This window comes from Tasmannia lanceolata, unplaced genomic scaffold (assembly GCF_043159265.1).
Source record: "Tasmannia lanceolata isolate RefF3 unplaced genomic scaffold, GAP_Taslan_0.1 ptg000037l, whole genome shotgun sequence".
Classification (NCBI taxonomy): domain Eukaryota; kingdom Viridiplantae; phylum Streptophyta; class Magnoliopsida; order Canellales; family Winteraceae; genus Tasmannia; species Tasmannia lanceolata.
Window position 1 is genome coordinate 54,411,196 of NW_027518714.1, and position 22,487 is coordinate 54,433,682.

The window sequence follows — 22,487 nt, forward strand, 5'->3', positions numbered from 1 at the left end:
GGTGTGTCTATAAAAGTTGAAGTAAAGGAATATGGATTTCCATTTCTTCACCTTCACAGTTCTCTTACAGTCCCGAGTGGGGCCCGCCAAGGTATTGCACTTTGGTGGGACCCAACCTGGTACAAGACTGGTTCAAAAGTCCTAGCCTAACGTGTTCCATTAGCTTTGGACCTTTTGGTGTATTGGTATGGTCTTGAGTGCCAAGCCGTCTAGGTATGAGATTGGGTGGGACCCAACATGGTATAGGACACATTTATAGGACCTAGCCTAATGTGTTTCATCAGCTCTGGAGCTTTTGGTGTATTGGTTAGGTACTTGACATTTGGTATCAAAGAAGACATCACATCACATGTTCGAGTCGCGGAAGGGGTGACTTGTGGAAAGGACTACCTGGAATAAAAAATGCAAAGTGAAAGCGGTCATAGAGTGGGCCATTGAGGACAACGGATGCGGAAGCGTAGTGAAATGTTACGGTCCTAAGCGGTGGCCTGCTTAGGTATGGGACTGGGTGGGACCTAACCTGGTATGGAACAGGTTTAAAGGATGTAGCTTAAAGTCTTCCATCAGCTTTGGAGCTTTTTGCGTATTGGTTAGGTACCTAGCACTTTGCTTTTCTCTTGATTTGAGAGGAAAGTTAAACATCGGAAAATGGCCTGCTTTTGGAAAATTTCTAGCCTCCAAGGACTGCATTTGATCAATAAATGGCAACCAGATAAATCCGGAAATGTAAAACATGTACTTTCACTTTTTTGCTTTTTGGTTCAGCCAAACGAACTCTTGTTCGTTGGGATCCACCTAATATAGATCATGGTTTAAAATTTCGGTTTCGGTACCGGTTTTGGACCCCTGAAATTTCCAAATTTCGGTCGAAATCTGGTACTCAAACGAAATGATTATTTTATTCAATATTAAATTTCGGCCGAAATTACCGAAATTTCGGTAACTTCAATGAAATATTAAATTAATTAAAAAAAAACAGGATTTTTTGGGTGAAATTTTGACCGAAATTTCGGCCGAAATAAAATACCGTTTCGGTTTTTCGCCATTTCGGAGAAATCCAAAATTTCGGATTTTGGTCGAAATTTAAAACCATGCTATAGATGTAGAAGGAAAGAAATCTAGAGACATATTTTTTTTCGCTTTCTTTTCTCCTGGTCTGATAGAAAAGTCAAAGTGCAAAACGGTTTGCAGTTGGAAAATTTAATGACCCACATGAATAGTAAATGGCACAGCCAAACAATACTAGCAATGGAATATGTGTCCTTTTATTTTGATTTTCCCACTTTTTGGTGCATCCAAATGATGCATTTTAGATTGCAGAATCGTGCACTGGAATAGGCATCTGATTCTGATTCCCTTTAATTCTAGCATTTGGTTTAAAAAAAGAAAGGATCCAAAGGGGCAAAATTGACACAAGGGCGGAATTAAAGGAGAAAATGCCTGAATATGTTTCTCACCATAAGAGGCTGTTTGATTGTAGGATAGATTGTCCAAGGTAAAGATATAAGTAAGGATAAAAGTTATCCATTGTTTGTCAAAACAAGAGTGGATGGTAATATCTATCCCAAAAACATTTTATCTACCAAAAGTGAGGATGAGTGTAATTCCAACAAAAATAATTGCAGTCTATCCTTACTTTTTAAAGATAATGTGTTCTTTTAAGGATAAAAAATCATAGATAAAATTTACTGAGAAGCATCTATCTTGGAATACAAGGCAGCCCAAGATAAGGTCTTAACTCTTATTACCTATTAAAACCTATTCTGCAATCAAACAGCCCCTGTAGTCTGATTCCGCCCGAGTCCGAATGCAATTTTTATAAGAATTTTTTTGAAATAAAATTTTTATTTTAATCTTTTTCTCATTCCGTTTAATGGAGAAATATATGTCGATTCCGATTCCTAATTCTGGCAATCCAATCGTAGGGGTGCAACTTGAGTCGGGTCGGTTTGACCTTTTGCTAAAAAAATGAATAGGAATCAACCTGATCCTAACCCGATTTTAAGGTAAAAGCTCAACCCGAATTCCCAAAAATTGACCCGAGCTGCACCCCTATCGAAACACAGCCCAAGGCTCTGTTCATTTGAGATTGTGACAACCGATTGTGGGCCCCAAACCGTTCAACGATCTAAAATGAACAGGGTGATCAAAAGAAGGGTCCTGATCAATTCCAATAACATACTATTGGTGGGCCCAAATTAAGGTATCCCATCAAATATTTTAACATATGGGATTTGAGTGAGGAGAAAGAAGAGTTAGTTAGTACTTGGTCATGTTGCTCCTAGAAAAGGAAGGGTATGACTTAGTCTAAAATTAAAAAAAAAGCTGTATTAACTGCAAGAGCTACTATTATGCCACCACGTCTACCCATTTCCTTCTCATCTTGTTGCCGTTTTGGCCGGGAGTCAATGTGACACGTTTATTCCCCATTCTCATTAAATTGATACTCAAAACCTTCCTAGTTTTTATCTCTATCTAATCTAATCTTTATCTTTCTACGCCCCTTTTTTTTTTCTCCTTCAATTTTTATATGCTGGTATAATTATCAATATAAATTATCTTAATGAGGGTTGGTTGATTTTCTTTTCCTCTCCCCTTAAAAAAAGCAAATAAAAAAAAACCCAAAAGGTTAGTTTATTCATTTTCTCTTCATTCATCCTTCTTCTACAGTATTCCATTTCATTTCATTAACTTGTATTCTTATGGTAAGCAGAAAAAAAAAAAAAACCCAATGTTAGTTTAGCTCTTTCTCTTCATTTCTTTGACAAATGAATGGTTAGTTTATTTCTTTTTCTTAATCTTTTTTCTTGTAAGATGATTATGATGATAGTCTTCTGTTCTAACAGGAAAAGATAAAAGATATTCTCTTTCTTGTTTAATAAATGCATGTTTTCAAATACCCTATACAAAAATTTAATACAAACCCAGGAGTTTATTTTGTTCCTATTTTATTCTGTACTTTTTATCTATTTGTTTATTCGAAAATCATATTGATTGATTTGAAATCCCAAGAAGAGGGTTGGTAAAAAGTGACTTTTGTTTGGTCTATTTCAGACTTCTTATCAAATCTTCTTTGTCAGCTATGAGAAGTAGATTAGGTTAGTACTTCTCTGTTGTCCTTTAAAGGGGTTTTTTGCAGGGTTTCTGCATTTAGTCATTTGATGGATTTTCCTTGGATTTGGGGTGGTTTTGCGGATTTAAATCCAAATTTAAATCTGGGTTATATGGCTGGGTAGGTGGTTTGCGTTATGAATGATTTTTGACACCTGGGTTTTATGCAGAGTGTGGTTTCATCTCTCTTTTTGTCTTGTATGAATGAAAATGTGCCATTTCTGTTGAGCTCTCATTCCCATTTTTCTCTGTCAGTGGGATTTGCTCTCAATATAAACTTTTGTGTGTGTATGTTTTTTTTAAGGCTGATTTGCTTTTGATTTGCTTTGTTCTTGGCAGATTGTATCACAGAGTTGAATTGTTTTTTTGCAAGTAATGAGTGAAAGTAGAGAAGGAGGAAGTGAGGGAGGGAGAGAGGTGGTTCCTTCTCCTATCCAAAACTTTCATCCATATCCTCTGCCCCTTGCAAAGTATGAGGAGGTTACTGCAAATGCCAAGCTATTCATGGAGACTCTAGAGAAGCTCCATGCAGCACTGGGAACAAAGTTTATGTTAGTGTTTTTATTTTATTTATTTATCCTAGTTATATGCTTTATTTTCATTTTAATTTTTTTGGTGGGTTCATTTTCATTTTGATCATAGCCTTTAGAGATACTAGTTAGGTTTCTGTTTCACTATATTCATCTTTTATTGGCAATCAGAATTAGATGATTATAGAGAGGTTCCAATATACTTGTAGTGAAAAACCCCTAGATAGCAATCTGCAATTACAATGGCAAAGCAAAACGAAAGAACCAAACACAAGCAAGCACACAAAGACACAAAGATTTACGTGGTTCGGCAAAGCCTATATCCACAGCAGAGGCAACGAGAAAGTCCACTATTATAACTAGAGATTACAAGAGAAGATCGGTATCTCTCACCAAACACACAAGAAACGCTAGCACACCCTTCACCCCTTTGAAATCTCAACCCTTTTCAAGGACAATAATACGAAAATTAGCCCCCCAAAACTCCTTTATATAGAGCAGGCCAAAACTTACCCCTTTCGGGCCGAACTCACTTAAAAAACAGACTGTGCCGTCGCATCTGGGTTGCAAACAATATTTTGGACCCAAACAGTTTGAATTCAAGACACCCAACTCAACAATACTTAGTCTAAATAAATGTCCCTTGAACAAATTTTTCCTTCCCAACTTCATTACTTTCTTACAATGTATCCCAACTCCTGGAAGTTTTTGCATGTGAAAACAGAGCACATTACTGACCTGCAAGTATAGTTTACGCCTTGAGGAGGTGGGCTTGATTTCACTAGTTGCATTACCCGAGGAGAGTGAGTCACTTCTTTCTGTTATTGTGTAAAATTTGTCACATTATTAGCTTCTTCATGGATATGAGGGCTCAGTATGGTGTGGTGAATTCATCTATATTGAGAGCTTCATCACCCCCCATGTGGCTTGTTGTAAATAATCCCAGATATCTCAATGGTCCCTGGTTTCAACCTTCTCGAACCCTGAGTTTCAACCTTCTGGAGAAGATTCGCTTCAGATTTCCCAGATATCTCCTCAACTTTCCCCAATCCTTTATTGAAAATGCTGAGGTATAGTGCAATCAGCCCAACTGAAGGTGACTTTGTGATGAGAAAAAAAAAAGTACCATTGGGTCGCTGAAGCCATATATTGTTGGGACCATCAGACAAAACCTCACGCTGAAATTTGTAGTAAATGATCAGACCTTGGTTGATTACAACAGTAATTTCTTTTATATTTTGTAGAGATCAAGTGGTAGTAATCTTCAATAGTAGAAGCTTTTTCCTCCAAAAACCCTACAAGAAAAAAATAGCGAAGCTGCAAAGCCAAGCGAAAACTCCCTGATCTTTCTTATTATTCACGTCAAAAACTGCCCCAAAGTGGGTTAACCCCCTCACATTGATACCTACTTTAAAGTTTAAACCCAATCCTAATAAACCACCTACAAAAACTCCCTGTGAATAGTATAGTGGAACATTTATTTAGACTAAGTATATTGGAAATAAATGTTCAAGGGACATTTATTGGCCATATGACATCTGCTAGAATGTGTTGTAGAGAATCTGTCATATCTCGTCCAATGTTACTCTTAGGCACAGTGTTTAAAAACGCCGATGTGACGGGGAATGCTGCCAAGAAAAAATCTTTGTCGACTCGGCGCGGATGCGGCCAAGAACGAGGGTGACGCAGTCATAACTCGGGGGAGTCAAAGGAGTTTTTATTGACTCCAGGGCAAACCATGGAATGCGGATGTGGTGCAACGCGGAATGCGGCCAAGGTAAAAGGGAGTCGACTCTGGCGAGTTCCGAGTCGAGTCAACGAGTTTTTAAACACTGCTTAGGCATGTAGAAACTCTTTCTATTCACCTAACAAGTGCCATGTGTATCCTCACACAAAGTATTACTCCTTCTGTGCCATCTCCATGCCTTACATCCTTTCTCATATCCTTGCATCTCCATATTTTCATTCTTATCCCTCTTGCACTAGAAGTTGTTGCTGAAATCAAGGACAATCTCATGAATAATGTCCCCCCCTGCACTGAAAACATTTAATATTGGCACAATTAGGGACTGATTTGGCCTGATCCATTTGTGGAGCCGTGGAAAGTTGTAAATTATCTTGATTAGTAAAGTATGGTCTACTGCCGCCTGGAAATGGTGATGATCTAAGTGACACCCTCCTTTGGATTTCTTCAATGGCTTGTGCTTTACCTTGAGCCTTGGACACTGTCCTAAAGGTAGGATGCGCAAGGCATCATGAATAGATGGCCTCAAGCCACTCAAATATCTTGATATAAGTTTCTCTTGAGTATCTCCCAATTGATTCCTCACTAATAGTTTATAGAACTCCGTGTATTGAGCCATGATTCTTGATCTTTACGTGAGCTCATGGAGCCGCTCATACAATGTTAATCTATAGTTAAGCAGTAAGAATTCTTGTCTCACCAACCTCCTCATATTTTCCTAGGTGGTAATTGCAGGTTGGAATAACTGTGTCATCTGTATCTGTACTAATTGCACCATGCTGCTGCTCACCTTTTTTTTTTTTGAATGGTAAAAATGGGGATCATGCTGCTGGTCACCTTCTTAGCCTCAATTCCACCAGTGACACCTTTTTACGCATAAGAACATCCTTATAGTCAAGAACCTCTTCTACCTTGGTCACCCATACCAAGTACTCATCAGCTTTTAACCTTCTAACCCACCTGATAATTCAGGAATCTAATTTTTAATCTCCACTTCCCATTGATTGTTATCTTGTGGAAAACAGTACGGGGGTTGAAATTGTTGCCGAGGGCGCTGCTTATTATATAACCTCTACTTGTTCTGAATGATACATCCGAAGTTTGTTTCAATTCTATGTAATGCATGAATTGAGTAAAAAAAACTTGAAATCGTGCAAAACTTCCTCTCATCTCCCTATCATATTTTCTCCTAGTTGCCGAATCAATTCTTACAGTCATTGGTTCAACCCCCTCGTTGTGGAATAACTTTTGAAACATCGTCCAATGTTATATTCTTGCATGTCTTCACTAATGCCAAGACACGGAGCCTTTCTTGAGGGCATGACTCTTATACCAATTGATATATTGATATAGAAACAAATCTGCAATTGGTGCTCTAATACCAAATATTGTATGGAAAAATCTACTATGGATGCTTTGATACCAATTTATGATGATACTATTATCAAAAGCCTTCCAAATCTAGGACAGTATACAAGTTGGAGATTTTTTTTCCAAAAAACCTTAAAAATCAAGAATCAAATAACAAATGGAATTTTATTGCAATTAAAATTGAATCACAGCCGTGATATTTGCGTATTCAAAATTGAACCAAAACATTTGTATTGCAATTAAAATTGAATCACAGCCGTGATATCTCCCAATTTAACGTGCTACCAATACTTTTTTGTGAAATGTGAATTAAACAATATACACTGCCAAAATCTTTATGGACCAAAATTGATGTGTAACTACCATTCAAAAAAAAAAAAAGAAAAAAAAAAGATGTGTAACTCTTGATTAATGATGCACAACCTATTTCATTTCTTGAACAAAACTATGCTAAGATTAAACACTGAATTTTATTGTAATTATATTTGAATAAAAAAATTAAACACTGCAGAAAATATCCCAGTTACAGCCTTTATGCCGATAAAAAAACAACACACTTTTGTAGTAAAAGGCCAGACCTAGGTTGGCTTTTTAATATTGTATAGATAAAGTTGTAGGGATCTTCAAAAGTAGAAGCTCCTTCCTCCAAGACCCTACAAAAGAAAAAACAATAGCGAGGCTGTGAAGCTAAGGGGAAACTTCCAAATCTTACTATTCACTTAAAAAACTACCCCAATGAGGGTTTACATTGGTATTTATAACCATTCCATGTCGATCCCACTCTAACCCCTAGTCCTAATGAAATTAAAACACTCAAACTACCTAAAAAAACCGCCCAGTGAATAGTGATGCTAGTAGTGTGTGAATAGTGAAGTGAACCGTCTTTTATTCAAAAGTCACGTAATTTGCTACTTCCTAATGACTTGAAAGAAATAAGAGATAATGGGCCCCATCTTACTAACTTGACTTACGTAAAATTAGAAGACAATGGACCCTCTCACTCAACTAATATTACGTATAACTAACTTAAATAAAAGACGTGGGCTCTATTGATCACTATCCACCAAGATCTTTAAGGTTCTACTTTCTTAATTTTTTCCATCATTCAAAAAACAAAAAAAGTAGGCTCTATCACTTAAATAAACATCTTAAAATAAAAAAACCCAAATAATACCCCTTGAAAATAACAAGTGGGACTAAATTTTGATGGACAAAGGTTCCTCTTCTCTTGCACTTGTTTTGATACTCCCCCTCCTTGTTGCATATTTTATCTCTTGCGGTGCGTCCCATTGGCTATCCCATACCCATCTTTTCATATTCTTTTGATCATTCTCTATTCCCCATTTCATTGCACTGGTTATTCCAGTCTTCTCTTTACATTGGTTAATTTTAGGCCATAAGATTGAAACTTATGCTTGGGTTCAATAGAGTTGGTGGACTCGACCCCTCTATTGTTGTAGTTGGAATGAATGAAAAAGGAGGAAACACACCCTCTAAATGCGCCAGACTCCCCAAAAATAAAGGAAAAAGTATGAAACTGTAAATATGACCTCCGAGGAAAAGCACATACATATAGACTTTTATTATCGGAACCCCTTCATGCTGTTAAGGAACCCTCACCAACCAGGGGCACACAACTATAACTAAGTCATGCACTTGGTGAACTTGGTAACAAGGTTCGTGGAGGATGAAATCCCAGTGACATCCCAAAATGTTGATACTTGAAGGAATCCAAATCCATCTTGTTGTTGGTATATGAAGTCCGAAATGTTTAACATATCTTGAGACATCGTAGATCTCCTTGCTTTGTCCTCCCAGAAATCGTTGACATCAAAATCACCCCCGAGACACTGACAATCCAAAATATTTTGGGAGTCTACTAAAATATAGATAATTTATGAAATCATATATCGATGATCTTATCCTTATGTTTATGTAAGGTAAATGAAAAAATAGAAATAAATTATTTTTAAAAGTGCCTGAAGAAAGTTTATGTATACTTGGTGGTTCTAGTAATTACCCAAAATTGGATCGATATTATTCCTTGACAAGTATTAAACTAAAGTGGTTTGTGATATTTGCTGCTTTGTGATATTTGCTCTATTTATCATTGTTTTGCTGACATGTTTAAGGATAATGATCTTGCTATGTTTTTTTAATGTCATGTTCATGAGATCCATCTACATTTCCCCCCTTCTATTATTGCTAGTCGTTTTGTTTTGATACAAGGCAATTCTATTTCTAGGGTGCCTACCATAGGGGGAAAGGAGCTTGATCTACATCGACTTTTTGTGGAGGTTACTTCTCGAGGTGGTCTTGAAAAGGTGGGGTTGAAATGATCTTCTCTAATCATTATAGTTTCCTCATGTCTCTCCTTATTAATTTGATTTTTTTTAATTCTTGTTCCCTTCATTTCTGAGAAAAGTCTGAATCTTTGCTTTTGACATGGGACTGATATTTTACATAAAGTCCTGCTATGCATCACTTTTAGTATGTCTTGCATGTGGGGATTTTTTCTCAACGGGACCATAAGATCCGATTTCAAAGTTGAAGTGGTGAGTTTTGTTTTGTAGTGTTGGATATCTATTGTCCGCTAAGAGTTTTTGGCATGCTATGATTGGATGTAATCTAGGTTGAAACTTTTGTAGAAAGGGCAGTCTTGATTTTTTATTTATTTTTTGAATGGTGAGGCTAGTCTTGATTGTTGCGCATATTATCTCCTAAACAACACAAAATCTACAATCAATGTGCTTTTCAGTTTAATTGCCATCATCTGGCTGTTAGAGGCAGAGCTGATTGGGTTGTTGATGTAAATGTAAGTTTAGAATGGAATAATAGTTAATGTAAGCATTACTTTTTAAGTCTTTTGTGGTTCGAGATTGATTTTGACATGAGCATAGAGTTGATTACCTATCTTTGGATTAATTGTTTTTCTAATTTGAGTGAGTCAGAATAATATAGATAAACGAGATCTAGAAGTGTCGCATTAAATCTGTGTAGTGCTGGGATTCGCTGTATTTGACATGGGTACTTCACTCATTCAATAGAATCCATGTAATATAGGTGGGAATTTTCCTCTCCATTTAAATCATTCTTATATTCATTTAAAATAATTAAAAAAATGATTTTATATTCAAGTATTTAAAAACGTTCCTTAGCACAGTCTATCTTTTTTCATAAGATCTCATTAGTTTTTTTTTTAAGTTTATTCTAAAAATTATGTCTTACTTATCACTGATATCCTTATGGCACACCAATCTCAAGATCTGAACTCATCCATTTGGCCCAATCATTGATGGACAATCACTTTTGTACCCATGATGTACCAATTTGGTGATTTGAGCCATCCATCGAATTGCCCTTTTGTGAATGATCCATTTGGGAAAAAACACATGATTGGATGATCTTAATAAAATGTTTGGTATACCATAAAATAGTCTTAAGATGCATCTATTGTATGTTTGTTTATGCTAATTGCTAATTGCTTGTGCCTTTTGCTAGTTTAAAAATTCTTATTTCCGTTAAAATTTTCCAAATTATTAGTGATGGGGATCAGCCTTCACGAAAAACAGAAAAGAGGCTGAATCTGATAGTGGGGCCTAATAGGAGTGCCTTAGTTTTTTATCCGTAGGGGTATAATTATCATTTATTTCTATAGGGGTTATATTTTTCAATCTCACAAACAGTTTTCCCTATATATATATATTTCATGCAATTGGGTGGGCTTTTAGCAATTTGAGTGAGTCATTGGTGTCCTAATTCCATACGGCTGGAATAGGTTTTTTACGTAGAGGTTAGTTGTTGGTTTTAAGTAGGAAGTTTGTTTTATTTTCGTAAGCTATAAAAAGCAGTTTGGTTTGTAAAGAAGGAATGAATTGATGAATACAATTTTTGAGAGCTTTTGAAGCCCTTCTATTTGCCATGTGGATTCATGTCATCATCCCCTCTAGGTCTATAACTAGAGATCAAAGGTGGATTTCTTTGTAAACTAGAGCATACCCTCTAGGTGATTCTTAGAGATCAAGGGTGGATTCCTTAAATAATGGTGCGGTGTTTCCTAGGTGGATTCCTTTGGTAATCTCTTATTCCGAATTTCTCTTGTTCCTTTAATTGTTTTAGATATTTCTTTTGATTTTCCCTTTCCTTTTTTCGAATCCCTTTCCCTTTTTCCTTATGTTTTTTCAATTCTCATGTTACTGTATCCTTTTTTCAAGTCCCTTTCCCCTTTTTCCTTATGTTTTTTCAATTCTAATGTTACTGTTCGACCAGTGGTTTATATTATCATTAGGTATTCTCAAATCTTGATTTCTTGATTCTTCCCCTTTGAGTTTTCTTGTCTCAATTTGCTTGAATTTTTGTCTCTCAATATATGTACAAATCCTCCAAATTGAAGAAAGGACGATGAATGCTATCTTCTTGAACTTATGTTTTTGTCACCAAGAGGGTGGAAGGCACCTAAAGGTGTTTGATAAGTCATTTTTTGACTTGGGAATATGATACCTTGAAGCTGCAACATTGTACAAAGAATTTAGTATGTATTGTTTTGATGTTAATGCAATGATTTTCGCCTTAGCTGGAGTGTTTGCCTCAATGTATGTACAAATCCTCAAAATTGGAGAAGGGAAAATGAAGTCAGTCTTCTTGAGCTTAGGTTTGGGTCACCAAGAGGGTGGGAGTTTTTTTTTCCCCATCTAACGATGATTAAGTCTTACTGATTGAGAATATAATTGAGTATTTTAGTCCCAGTTGCATTGATGTTAATGCAATGCAAAGCCCTACGTCCAGCAAGAGAAAATTATAGATGGTAGGTAAATTTCGGAAAGAAGAAAACTACCCATTTAATAAAATTAGCATGACTCGAGATGCTCAAGACATGTGACATGCCACAGAACAATCGTAAAAGGCTTGAAAGGTGTAATGATGACGTCCCACCTAAAATCATAAGGGAGTCCTTTAGCATTTTCATTTTGGGATTTATATGTGGTAGTTTTCGGAAGGCCATATTTCTCTTGACTTAGAAAGTTCAATGCGCTGTAAAAAAATAATACTTTTAAGGGTTTTGGTTTATTAAGAATTAATTCTTGGAATTGGTAAGCGATTCTAGTAGGCTTTGCATCAATTTATTTTGGTAGGTAAGGTGGGAGGTTCGACCTCTAGGTTGGAAAGCAAAGCCTTTACCATCGAGCTAGAGGATCAATCCCTACTTTGCATCATATTTATCTGTTCTCTTCTTGAATTTCACAGTTGTTGATTAATCGGGTTTCATTCTTGGGCTTGTTTCTCTTTGCGGACTTGTTGATTTTTTGTTGTGTTGGTATCACAACAAGGTTGGATCATTTAATTTGAACTTCTTGATCTGCTATGGATGCCAAACTCCATAGGATGATGTAATGCATGATTTGCTCTACAAATAGCAGACTTATGTCAAAAAACGATGAGAACATGCTGGACAGTATTCACAAGATCATTTTATAATAATTATTATTATCTATAATGTTTTGTATACAAAAGACTATTTTCTGCAATGAAACTCTAAACCAACGCAATAATATTCCCAAGGTATGACGAATAGAGTGTGGGATGCTCAAAGGCTTGCTAGTGCTCTAGAGAGTGGAGATGGAGTTACTCATACTTGCTGCAAGTTTATAATCACACAGGAAAAAAATGAGTGTTAAAAAGAGGAAACTAACTATTCAAAAATTTATGAGTCTGCTACAAATATTATGATGAAGAGGTGGTTATGCTGGGACATTGAAGAATATGTGGATAATTAAGGAAGTTTTATTAGACGACCAATAAGCTGATGTAAACCCAATCATCGAATTTCAGCTGGAAATGTGATTTTATTTCCCATCTACTTGATTTGTAAGGCAATCAAGAAGCTGAAGACAAAAGGGGGTTCTATGAGTCACTTTCCATCTACATGATAATATTGAGGTATTAAACCACGGTCTAATATCTTATGTATATCAAGATACAAGTTGTAAGTGGATCATCAGGAAGAATAAAGCTCTTGAATGAGTTATTTCTGTAATTTCATAAACTTCCATCGTGTATATGTTCTTACTGGAAATTCTTAGGAAAAATTTCGGCAATTCATGGAAGGGCAATCCACTTAGGGAGCTCTATTTCAAATGCTTGATTCGGTGGAAATTATAGATGCTTGTTCTATTTCTTTTGCACAGAACCATTTCTTCCTTGCTTCTTCCTATCATAGGACATAGAAAATAATGTAATATTTCGAGTTTTTTCATATAAAAGTTTTCCTTTAGGTAATCTTTATGCTTTTGAATCCCAAAGCTGTCATTCCTCTGATGAGAGTGAATTGTCTAGCATACTTCTTCTATATCCCCTTGATGTGAGAGTTTAATTAAGCCTATCATTCAAATCATGTCATGACACCTATGTTAGTTTGTAGATAATTTTCTGGAGTTTGTAGGCAACTATCTCGGTTTGCCGCTTTAGAGCCCTCGAGCTATTCCTTATATATATTTCTTCTTTTAGGCATCATTGTAAAAGGCATTTTCTAACATCCATCTGATGTACCTTCCAGTCAAAAGAATTAGCTAGAGCTAAAATAAGCCTTACCGAGGTTTCCCTGCCTGTTGGGCTAAAAGTCTCCTAATAGCCTAGACCATGATGTTGGTTGTGGTAACCCTTGGCTAGTTTTATGGCCTTGTTTCACTATGGCATTGGATTTTTTTTCCAGTTTGTAGACCCACTTGCATCCTACTATATTTTATCTGTACGTCTAGCGGCAATCTCTCTTCTTCCATATTTTAAACCTCTTGTCACTAACAACCAATGTTTTAAAACTCTAACTCAGAAGAGAACTCAACCACGGTAAGGGGAATTCGACTGAGTCAATGATTGATGTGGCTAATTTTTCTTTAACTTGTGCAAGTCAAAGGTGTTTTGATAGACTTGGTAGGGCAAAACTCGAACTTGGATAAGAACTTGGTCGAGGTCAAATGGAGTTGGCGATTTATGTGGGAAGTTTTAAACATTGCTAAATGCTAACAACTACTTCGACAAATATAGATGGTTCAATTACCTTAAATGCTTGAGTGAATATGACTTGCTTGTTTTATTCCGTCAAGTATAATGTCTGTCATATCATATGGCTTCATGACAAAGCTACCAGCGTGTCTAAGAGGTCATGAATCAGTGGTCTTTCCCCTTAATCTGGCACCTGATGTCTGGAGGATCTTTTGATTGAGACTCGTCAAGGAAACATGGTGTGAAATTAGAATTTTACATGGCAATAGAGAATAACACCGATAACCCTTTATGCTCATCACTATAATTGACATATATGCATGTTGTCTCCTTTAGATGAAGGAACATGGAAAAAGCAGATACAGCCGCATGATTGCGGTGCATGATAATCTAGTATTGTGGCTATGAGCAGCAGAAAACGGAATTGTTGAGCAAGATTCAATGAGGGAAGCATGTTGTTTACATGGGTCGTAGTGTGGAAGGTTTTGGTCCATAAGTATTGTGAGGGTTCGAAATGAAACAATTTGATCTTTCTAGAGGAAATTGTCGTGGCCATTAAAAAAAAAATTGTCATGATACCTTAATAGTAGCCAATTTTGAAAATAAGGGAAATGGAGAAAAAAAAATGGGAAAGAGAAGTGATGAGGAGGAAGATGCCATAAAAAAATATGATTGGGATGGTTTTGAATGGGAAAGAGTGGAGTTTAGGTGATTCAAAAGGATGGATGAGGGTTTGAAGAAATTCAAAAACTGGGTTTTGAATGCTTCGAACGTTGATCTGGGGTTTGGGGGGTGATCGACTAGGAGTTGTCTTTTTGGATCAACAAGTGTAGGGGTTGAGGTTTTGAGCTATTCAAAAGAGGGGTTTTAGTTTGTTGGGGTGATTGGAGGGGTTTGGTTTGGAGAGGTAGAAGGTAGGGGATTGGGTTTGGTGCAACCAAGGTTTAGGGTTTAAGTATGCCATGTCGAGCATCAACTGGTAGTCAGTTAGAATACAAGGATTTTTCAACTAATACATTTACATATATCAATCATTCCGAAAGGAAAATTAGCTTTCGTGCCTACACCCTGTTTCTCTTGGAGAGGTTGAAACCAGCTACCAGTAGGATTATCACAATCCTTCATTTATCCGTGTTTTATATTTCATTCCTGCTTGTATTTTGGCTCTACATTCTAATGTGGCCCTAGAATCTTCTATGCATATGGGGGCCATGGTGGTTTTGTTGCATATGGGAAGTTCAAGTTAGTGGAAGTGATGCATTAACGGATGTTTGAGTCCATTCAACATATGGAATGAAATTGAATTATCAGAACTCCTGTCATAGCACAGATGAATACCCTGGTTCTTTGGTATTAACTTAAACCAGTATGATAGTATTTGATGCCCATGATTTGATTACAATTGAGTATGTTTTGTCCAATCTCTGTGATGATATTGGGAGACCTTTGGTGGAATGTAATTTTGCCTCTGCTTTCTGTTAAAAGTTTTCAATCTATGATTTTCAACTGTGCTGTCGTTGTATCAGATACATCTTGAGATGTTGTGTACTCCACGAATAACACTGCCATTGTTTGAGTCTTAGATAATGGCAAATCTATGTTATCTGTGTCATGGTCTGTTTGTACCAGTTTGTACTGCCATTGGGCACTGGAATACTGGTTTTAGGGTTCATTCAGGCTGAAAACAGTTCTTGTTACCATCTATACAAGTTATAATACATACAAAATATTAGTTATAAAAAGGCACTCATTGTACTCACAACTTATATTACAAACTGACTAATATAACTCGTAAAAGTACAGGAGCTGCTAGGAAGACGTGCTAGTGTCAGGGATGTTCCTAACAGCCATAGTCACAAATATTTGGCTCGGGAATTTATCAGGAAGTGTATATATTGGGAGATTTTAAATTTTTTGTTACTTTCGGTTTTATATCAAAATAGAAATTTCAAAATATGTGAAAATGCATTATTTAAGAAAAATAAAAAGCATCATGATATTTTCCCAATAAATAATAAAAAAGAAAATATTGCGATATTTTTTAAAATCTCAGGATTTTGTCATTTTTATCAAAATGTCGTGATAAAATCGTGATATGTTGAAGAAGTCGGAGATATTTGTAACTCTGCTAGCAGCCTTATGTGGTGCCCAGTTCTATATTAATAATCATTTTCATGACAAAAATACTCCTATCTTCTTCTTTAATGACAAACATTCCCTTACTTTTGTAAACACATTATTAGGAGGGCTGTTTGGGACAGCCCTATCACAAGAATGTCTTCATATTGTTTTCCTAGACGTATTAAATTATAATTAACATTTATATAAACTTTACTAGGAGGGCTATTCTCTTTTTTATGTAAGAAACATATTTTTTTATATTCATAAACCAAAGTGAATATCTCTCTACAGTCTTTACCATATATAGAGAAAGGCTTAGTTGAGTTGAGAGTAGAGTAGTCTTTACCATATATCTGTGTGTGTGTAGGTGTGTAGAGAGAGAGAGAGAGAGAGAGAGAGAGAGAGAGAGAGAGAGAGAGAGAGAGAGAGATAACTTATCTACTCCATCGGCTTAAAATACATTGGCCACATTGTTTGGGTGATGCAAACCCTTCATTTGAAGGGCCCTCACATAGATAGGTTGTGCCCTAAAAATCAGCTCCATAGGATCATCCCAACCCTTCGATTTGTAGAGGTTAAAATTGACGGATATAAACCTTCACAAATCTGTCCATTTTTTACCTCCACAGTTCGAAGGGTAAGGATGATCCTAAGGAGCTGATTTTTTGGGCACACCCTATCTATGTGAGGGCCTATCAAATGAGTGCTTTGGATCATCCACACAATGAAGGCCCACTATGTTTATGGCCGACGGAGCAGATAACTTATCTACTCCGTCGGCTTAAAATACATTGGGGGGCTACATTGTTTGGGTGATGCAAACCGTTCATTTGAGGGGCCCTCAATAGGTTGTGCCCAAAAAATCAGCTCCACAGGATCATCCCAACCCTTCGATTTGTGGAGGTTAAAATGGACAGGTATAAACCTTCACAAATCTGTCCATTTTTTTTCCTCCACAGTTTGAAGGGTTAGGATGATCCTATGGAGCTGATTTTTTGGGCACAACCTATCTATGTGAGGATCCCTCAAATGAACGGTTTGCATCACCCAAACAATGTGGGCCCACTGTGTTTCTGGCCAACGGAGTAGATATATGAGAAAAGTGTATCTACTCGATCGAGTAGATAACTTATCTACTCCCTTGGCTTAAAATACATTGGGGGCCCACATTGTTTGGGTGATGCAAACCGCTCATTTGATGGGCCCTCACAAAGATAGGTTGTGCCCAAAAAATCAGCTTCGTAGGATCATCCAAACCCTTCGATTTGTGGAGGTTAAAATGAACGGGTATACATCCATACATACTGCATATTGGTACCGGGTTCGTAATCATTGTCGTGCAAAATGCAAACTTGTATCGTGAGTTCAGTATCAGTGTATTACTGATTGTATACCCTACTGAGGATTTTAAGCTCAGCTTTTCTATATTTTTCTGATGTTTATTTTCTGCCAATGTCACAGGTCATTAGAGACAGGAGATGGAAAGATATTACTGCTGTTTTCAGTTTTCCTTCTACAGCTACAAATGCATCTTTCGTCCTCCGCAAATACTATAATTCGTTGATTCATCATTATGAACAGATTTATTTCTTTGGCGCCAAAGGTTGGAGCTCCCCACCCACTGGTTCGTATAGCAGAACATCCTTTGACTGCAGATGCTCTAATTCTATTAGTAATAGTTTCAACTTTTCTCATATATCATACTGTATCTTGCAGTTCCTTTGCCATCCCCATCTACACAAGGGTTCGTGGAACCCGTGCCACCATCGTCAGAAGCTCAGGCCGCACCTCAGAAACGAAGGAGAAGCACAAGCGTAATTTTGCCCAGAGGTTGGTTATTTTCATTCCCTCTTTCGTTTTCTACTATTTTATCTTAGGTTTGGAATATGCCTTCCAATTTCATTGAGTTTCACTGGTAATTTGACACGTTCTTGATGTGTAAGGGTTTAAGAGGGGTACTTTTCAAGCTAACTAATAAATATTGTTCTAGGGAATCAATGAAAAATCTTGGGATATATTATTATTTTTTTATTTTTTCAGATTTATATCTGAAAACACAATAAAATAAAATCATTTAAAAATATATAATTTAAGAAAAAATATGAAATATAAATTATCCTAAAAAGATCGTCATATTATCGTATTATTTTCATTATAAATGATAAAATTGAAAAAAAATCATTATATTTTTTTAAATCTCGGGATTACTTTGGGATTTTATCGTTTTATCAAAATGTTGTATAAAATTGCTATATTTTGAAAATATCTTAGATATTTGTGACATTGTTTTCAAGGTTGTTGATGTGTTGTTCTTGTGTTTGTAGCAAGTTCTCCATCACCTATGGGTTGTCCCGTGATCGGTATCATTGATGGGAAATTTGATCATGGCTATTTAGTCAGTGTCACAGTTGGCACAGAGAAGCTGAAAGGTGTCCTGTATCACACCCCCGAATATCCAACGGCCCAAATGCCACAGTATGTTGCCAACAATGGTGGCAATGATGCGGGAACTTCAGGCGTTCGCCGTCGCCGGCGTAGAAAGAAATCTGAGATGAGAAAGAGGGACCCATCCCATCCAAAGCCAAACAGAAGTGGGTACAATTTCTTCTTTGCAGAGCAGCATGCGAGACTGAAACCTCTTCATCCTGGAAAGGACAGAGAAATTAGCAAGATGATTGGTGATCTTTGGAATAAATTAACAGAGACTGAGAAAGCTGTAAGAAAAACAAAACACTAACTCATTCAATTTAGGCCATTTTTGGCAGCCAGGAATTTTTTTTTCTTGATAAATTAGTGTCTCCAAGTGGTGAGAGAAGGGTAGGGTGTGTGGAAGGAGAGATTGAGAGGGCACATCAGAGATGAGGGTGAGAAGTGGCTAAAAATCAGGAAACATTCAATCCTATTTTGAGTAGAGTTTTTTGTTTCTTGATTTTCAGGCTTTTCTTGCCCACTTGATCCCTCTAGTCTCTATTCCTCTCCCACCGTCCCCCACATTTGGCTACCATTAAATTTTTTTGAAACAAAATACTGGAAACTAGCGTCTCCAAGTGGTGAGGAGGAGCTAAAAATCAGGAAACAAAAAACTCTACTCAAAATCCGATCGTCTGTTTCCTGATTTTTTTGCCGCTTCTCATCACCGGAGACACTAGTTTCCTGTTTTTTGTTTCCTGATTTTTAGCCACTTCAGCCTCATCTCGACTTGGAGACCCCGATTTATCATGAAAAAGAAATTCATGGTAGCCAAACGCGCCCTTAGTGTATAAAATTTCTTGAGAAAAACTTACATCATAATTTGTATAATTTATATGAATGTTTGAATTTCAGGTTTATCAAGAGAGAGGTGTGAAAGATAAGGAGAGATACAGGAGTGAGATGGAAGAATACAGGGAAAGACAGAAACTTGGTGGCCCGATTATCAGAAATGCGGTGCCAATTCAGCAGCGGCTTGCAGTGCCAGAGGTGACGATGGTGGTCGAGGATTCGAAAATGGAGACGGAAGGTGGTTTAGTGGAAGCTCAGGGAAGTAGCAGTAGTTCTGAAGGCAGCGATTCCGAAGAGGAAAAGGTTGGCGATAAGGATTTGGAAGGAGATGAAACTCAGGAAGCGATAACTGGAACAGAATCTGCTAATCCAGTTGTGGGGTCACCTGTTGAAGGAGAGGGTTTTGAATTGCGGAGGAGGGATCAAGTAGGGAAGGAGAGTGAGGTTGAGGATTCCAACTTAGAGGATGAATCTGAGACGACGAAGAAAGAGACGCCAGATGGTCACAGCTTAGGGGATGAATCTGAGACGACGAAGAAAGAGATGCCAGATGGTCACAGCTTAGGGGATGAATCTGAGACGACGAAGAAAGAGACTCCAGATGGTCGCAGCTTAGGGGATGAATCTGAGACGATGAAGAAAGAGACGCCTGATGGTCACAGCTTAGGGGATGAATCTGAGACTATGAAGAAAGAGACGTCAGATGGTCACTGAGATTTAGGTGGGGATTTTCTTTTCTAATTGGGAGGATAATTAGTGCTTTGTAGCTCGCCGGAGGCTTACTTACAGGTTGACATGACTTTTTTTATTTGTTATTTTTTCTAATCATGTTCTTATGTAAAGAAATCTGCCGCTTCAAATGAAGTTCTTTTTGGGGAAGTGAGCTAAATTTGCAGAATCAAAGTGATATTACAGAACGATTGCAGTTTCTTTCTTTCTTATTTTTTTCATTATATTTTGAGTAATTTTTCTGATAGTTTGGATGAGGCTTTATTGGTATTTTCTGAGTCCCTTTGGGTCTCTTAGAACCATGTGAATGACAGTTTAAGTTAAAAAAAACTCATGTTTACTTTTCTTTGATTCTCTTTAGTGGGTAAATATCTAAAGAGAAGGAGAGCCCAATTCTCAAAATGGTTTTTTCTACAACTCATGAAAAACCTAATCAGTTCTCTTTGTAATGTAAGAGGCTTGTGTATCCAGAAAATGCCTTAATTTTTGAAATTCATATTTAACTTTCATTTTGTGGTACTGTGCCTCAGATGGATTTTAGAATGGGGGCATATATAGGTTTTGGGACTGAGTTAAATGTTCCATCCCACAGCTCTTCTGTAACCAATTGTACTTGAAAACACCAATAACTTCCTAATAATTAGTAACAACTGATCAAATGTAAAGAACAAAAACAAAAACCCTCATCTTGGAAACCTTGGCATGAATGAAAGGGAAATGCAGAGCTCTCTCCCAAGCATAAGACGAATCATTAAATGAGCTTACACGAAAATAGCAATTGGTCACTCTATGAAACATTATATTCCATCTGAAGATCAGAAGAATTTCATGGTTCTGAGACTGGGAGTGTATCCCAAATCAAATCCATGTCCAAAGAAGGCATTCTACTCAATCGAACAGCATCCATATCATATGGCTCTTGTGCTTTCTTATTGCACAGACTATTTGCTGTACCAGAACTAGGCCTGCTTTCTACCAGATCAGATTGGCACACTTTTTTATCTGATCTTTGATTCAAATGCTTAAAAATTGGATTCTCTGTAATGGGTTTCTTCTCTAGCTGACCGTTGACACGGCCGAATGCTTGAAGCTTTGAATCTAAACGGGCAACAGTTGCAGAGTATAGTGCAGTGGTCTTGGAGTGTATGGAAATGCTACCATTTGAATTTGCTTTCAACTGATTTTTGAGCTCTGGGAAATTCAAATGGGCATACTCACCCCTTAGCTTGAAAGCTGCAGTGTCATATGCAATGGCGGCTTCTTCTGCGGTATCAAACGTCCCTAACCACACCCTGGTTCTGTTTCTTGGTAATCTGATCTCTGCAACCCACTTACCCCAATGTCTTTGTCTGACCCCTCTAAAGAGCTTCGACGGTGATGGCGATGGTGGGGTTTTTTGGTGTCTATGCGGCCGTCTTTCTGAGTACTTCATTGTTTTTGTCTTTGTCACGCCGAGGCAGTCATGTTGGTGTTCAATTGGAAGTTTGTTATGCTGGTGGGGACCTTTCGGCGGGTCTGTCAACATGAACTTCTGATGGTTATGCAGCCATTCTAGTCCCAGTTGTTGCTGTCTCTGGTAGAGTTGATGCTCAATTTGCTGAAACTCCGTCACCAATCCAGGGTTTGGATTGGAAATTAACTGACAGTCCTGTGATCTATCTGATTCCTGCAAAAAAAGAGTGAATTTTGGTGGGTTTGCAGCCAATGTTGGGGATTTTGAAGGGGAAGATGTTAGGGAGGATGGTGGTACTACTTGAGAAACTTGGACCTGGCTTAAATCAGCAAATGATTCGAATAAATTTGCGGGGGAGGAGCTCACATGGGCGGCAGAAACTCCAGTTGGATTCAGAAAATCTAAAAAGGAATTAACAGAATCAATATAATGATGATTTTCGGGTACAATAGCTTCATTGATATTCTCGGCCGAGGATCTGGACTCTCTGTTAGAAAAGAATTGATCTGATCCTCTTGCAGCTGGACAAGCAGTCTCTGCAAGGGAACCTAAATTGATTGGATCTGAAAGCATTTGTGTTCCAATTCTTCCATGGAAAGATGGAAATTCCATGGGAATGTAGTTTGTCATCTTGGGAAACTGATCTTCCATTAGGGGTCTAAAGGGTTAACTTGGGGGAACACAACAAGTGTGATTGATGGAAGAGCTTAAATACAAGGAGAAACTTTGGACTAGAACATTGCCTTCTTTCTCATGCAATTCCTTTGCTTCCAAAAGAAAGTTTTGGCGACTAAAGAAAACAGACCAGCACTGCAATAGATAGTTTCAGAGACAAAAAGGGGCAAATATTGAAAGAGAGAACACTCAACATTTTCAACTCCTTGCCTATAAATATTTAACCTTCACCTCCGACAGGCATTTGTTAAACCCAGAAAATTTAAGGACCCATATGCTCTTAGTAAAGTATGATTATCATCCTAGTCAGATCTAGTTAGAAAAGCCCTCATTTTCGCGCCTTCCATTCTCGATGTCTCCACTATTTTTCTTGATTCAATTAGAATCTTATAACTAAACAGAATTATGAACATGAGAATACTTTATGGTGTCTGTTGATTCACAGATCCTTAATCATGTGATTTTTTCAACTCTAGCTTGTCCTTTTCTCACT

At 37.2% G+C, this 22,487-nt stretch overlaps 2 protein-coding genes across 6 annotated transcripts; one reads left to right on the plus strand and one right to left on the minus strand.

Moving 5' to 3' along the window:
• The first annotated feature begins 2,423 nt into the window (after positions 1 to 2,423).
• LOC143861751 (high mobility group B protein 15-like) lies at positions 2,424 to 20,067 on the plus strand. Of its 5 annotated transcripts, none has more exons than XM_077372646.1 (7): positions 2,424 to 2,628; positions 3,451 to 3,662; positions 9,002 to 9,080; positions 17,338 to 17,500; positions 17,593 to 17,706; positions 18,201 to 18,592; positions 19,201 to 20,067. In XM_077372646.1, exons 2-7 carry the CDS (start codon positions 3,487 to 3,489, stop codon positions 19,849 to 19,851), a joined length of 1,575 nt encoding a protein of 524 aa, XP_077228761.1. In that variant the 5' UTR covers positions 2,424 to 2,628; positions 3,451 to 3,486; the 3' UTR covers positions 19,852 to 20,067. The 5 variants fall into 5 exon arrangements, with proteins under 5 accessions (XP_077228761.1, XP_077228763.1, XP_077228760.1 ...); XM_077372648.1 differs by lacking the exon at positions 2,424 to 2,628 and adding an exon at positions 2,632 to 2,705; XM_077372645.1 differs by lacking the exon at positions 2,424 to 2,628 and adding an exon at positions 2,641 to 2,775.
• Positions 20,068 to 20,553: 486 nt separating this feature from the next.
• Positions 20,554 to 22,092, minus strand: LOC143862365 (ethylene-responsive transcription factor ERF062-like). The gene has a single exon (XM_077373402.1). It carries the CDS (start codon positions 21,968 to 21,970, stop codon positions 20,693 to 20,695), a length of 1,278 nt encoding a protein of 425 aa, XP_077229517.1. The 5' UTR covers positions 21,971 to 22,092; the 3' UTR covers positions 20,554 to 20,692.
• Between the last annotated feature and the right edge of the window lie 395 nt (positions 22,093 to 22,487).

Coding starts and splice junctions, on each gene's coding strand:
- LOC143861751 (XM_077372646.1), top strand. CDS start 3,487: ATGAGTGAAAGTAGAGAAGGAGGAAGTGAGGGAGGGAGAGAGGTGGTT. Junction 3,663..9,001: donor GCACTGGGAACAAAGTTTAT/GTTAGTGTTTTT, acceptor TTCTATTTCTAG/GGTGCCTACCATAGGGGGAA. Junction 17,707..18,200: donor AAGCGTAATTTTGCCCAGAG/GTTGGTTATTTT, acceptor TTGTGTTTGTAG/CAAGTTCTCCATCACCTATG.
- LOC143862365 (XM_077373402.1), bottom strand. CDS start 21,970: ATGGAAGATCAGTTTCCCAAGATGACAAACTACATTCCCATGGAATTT.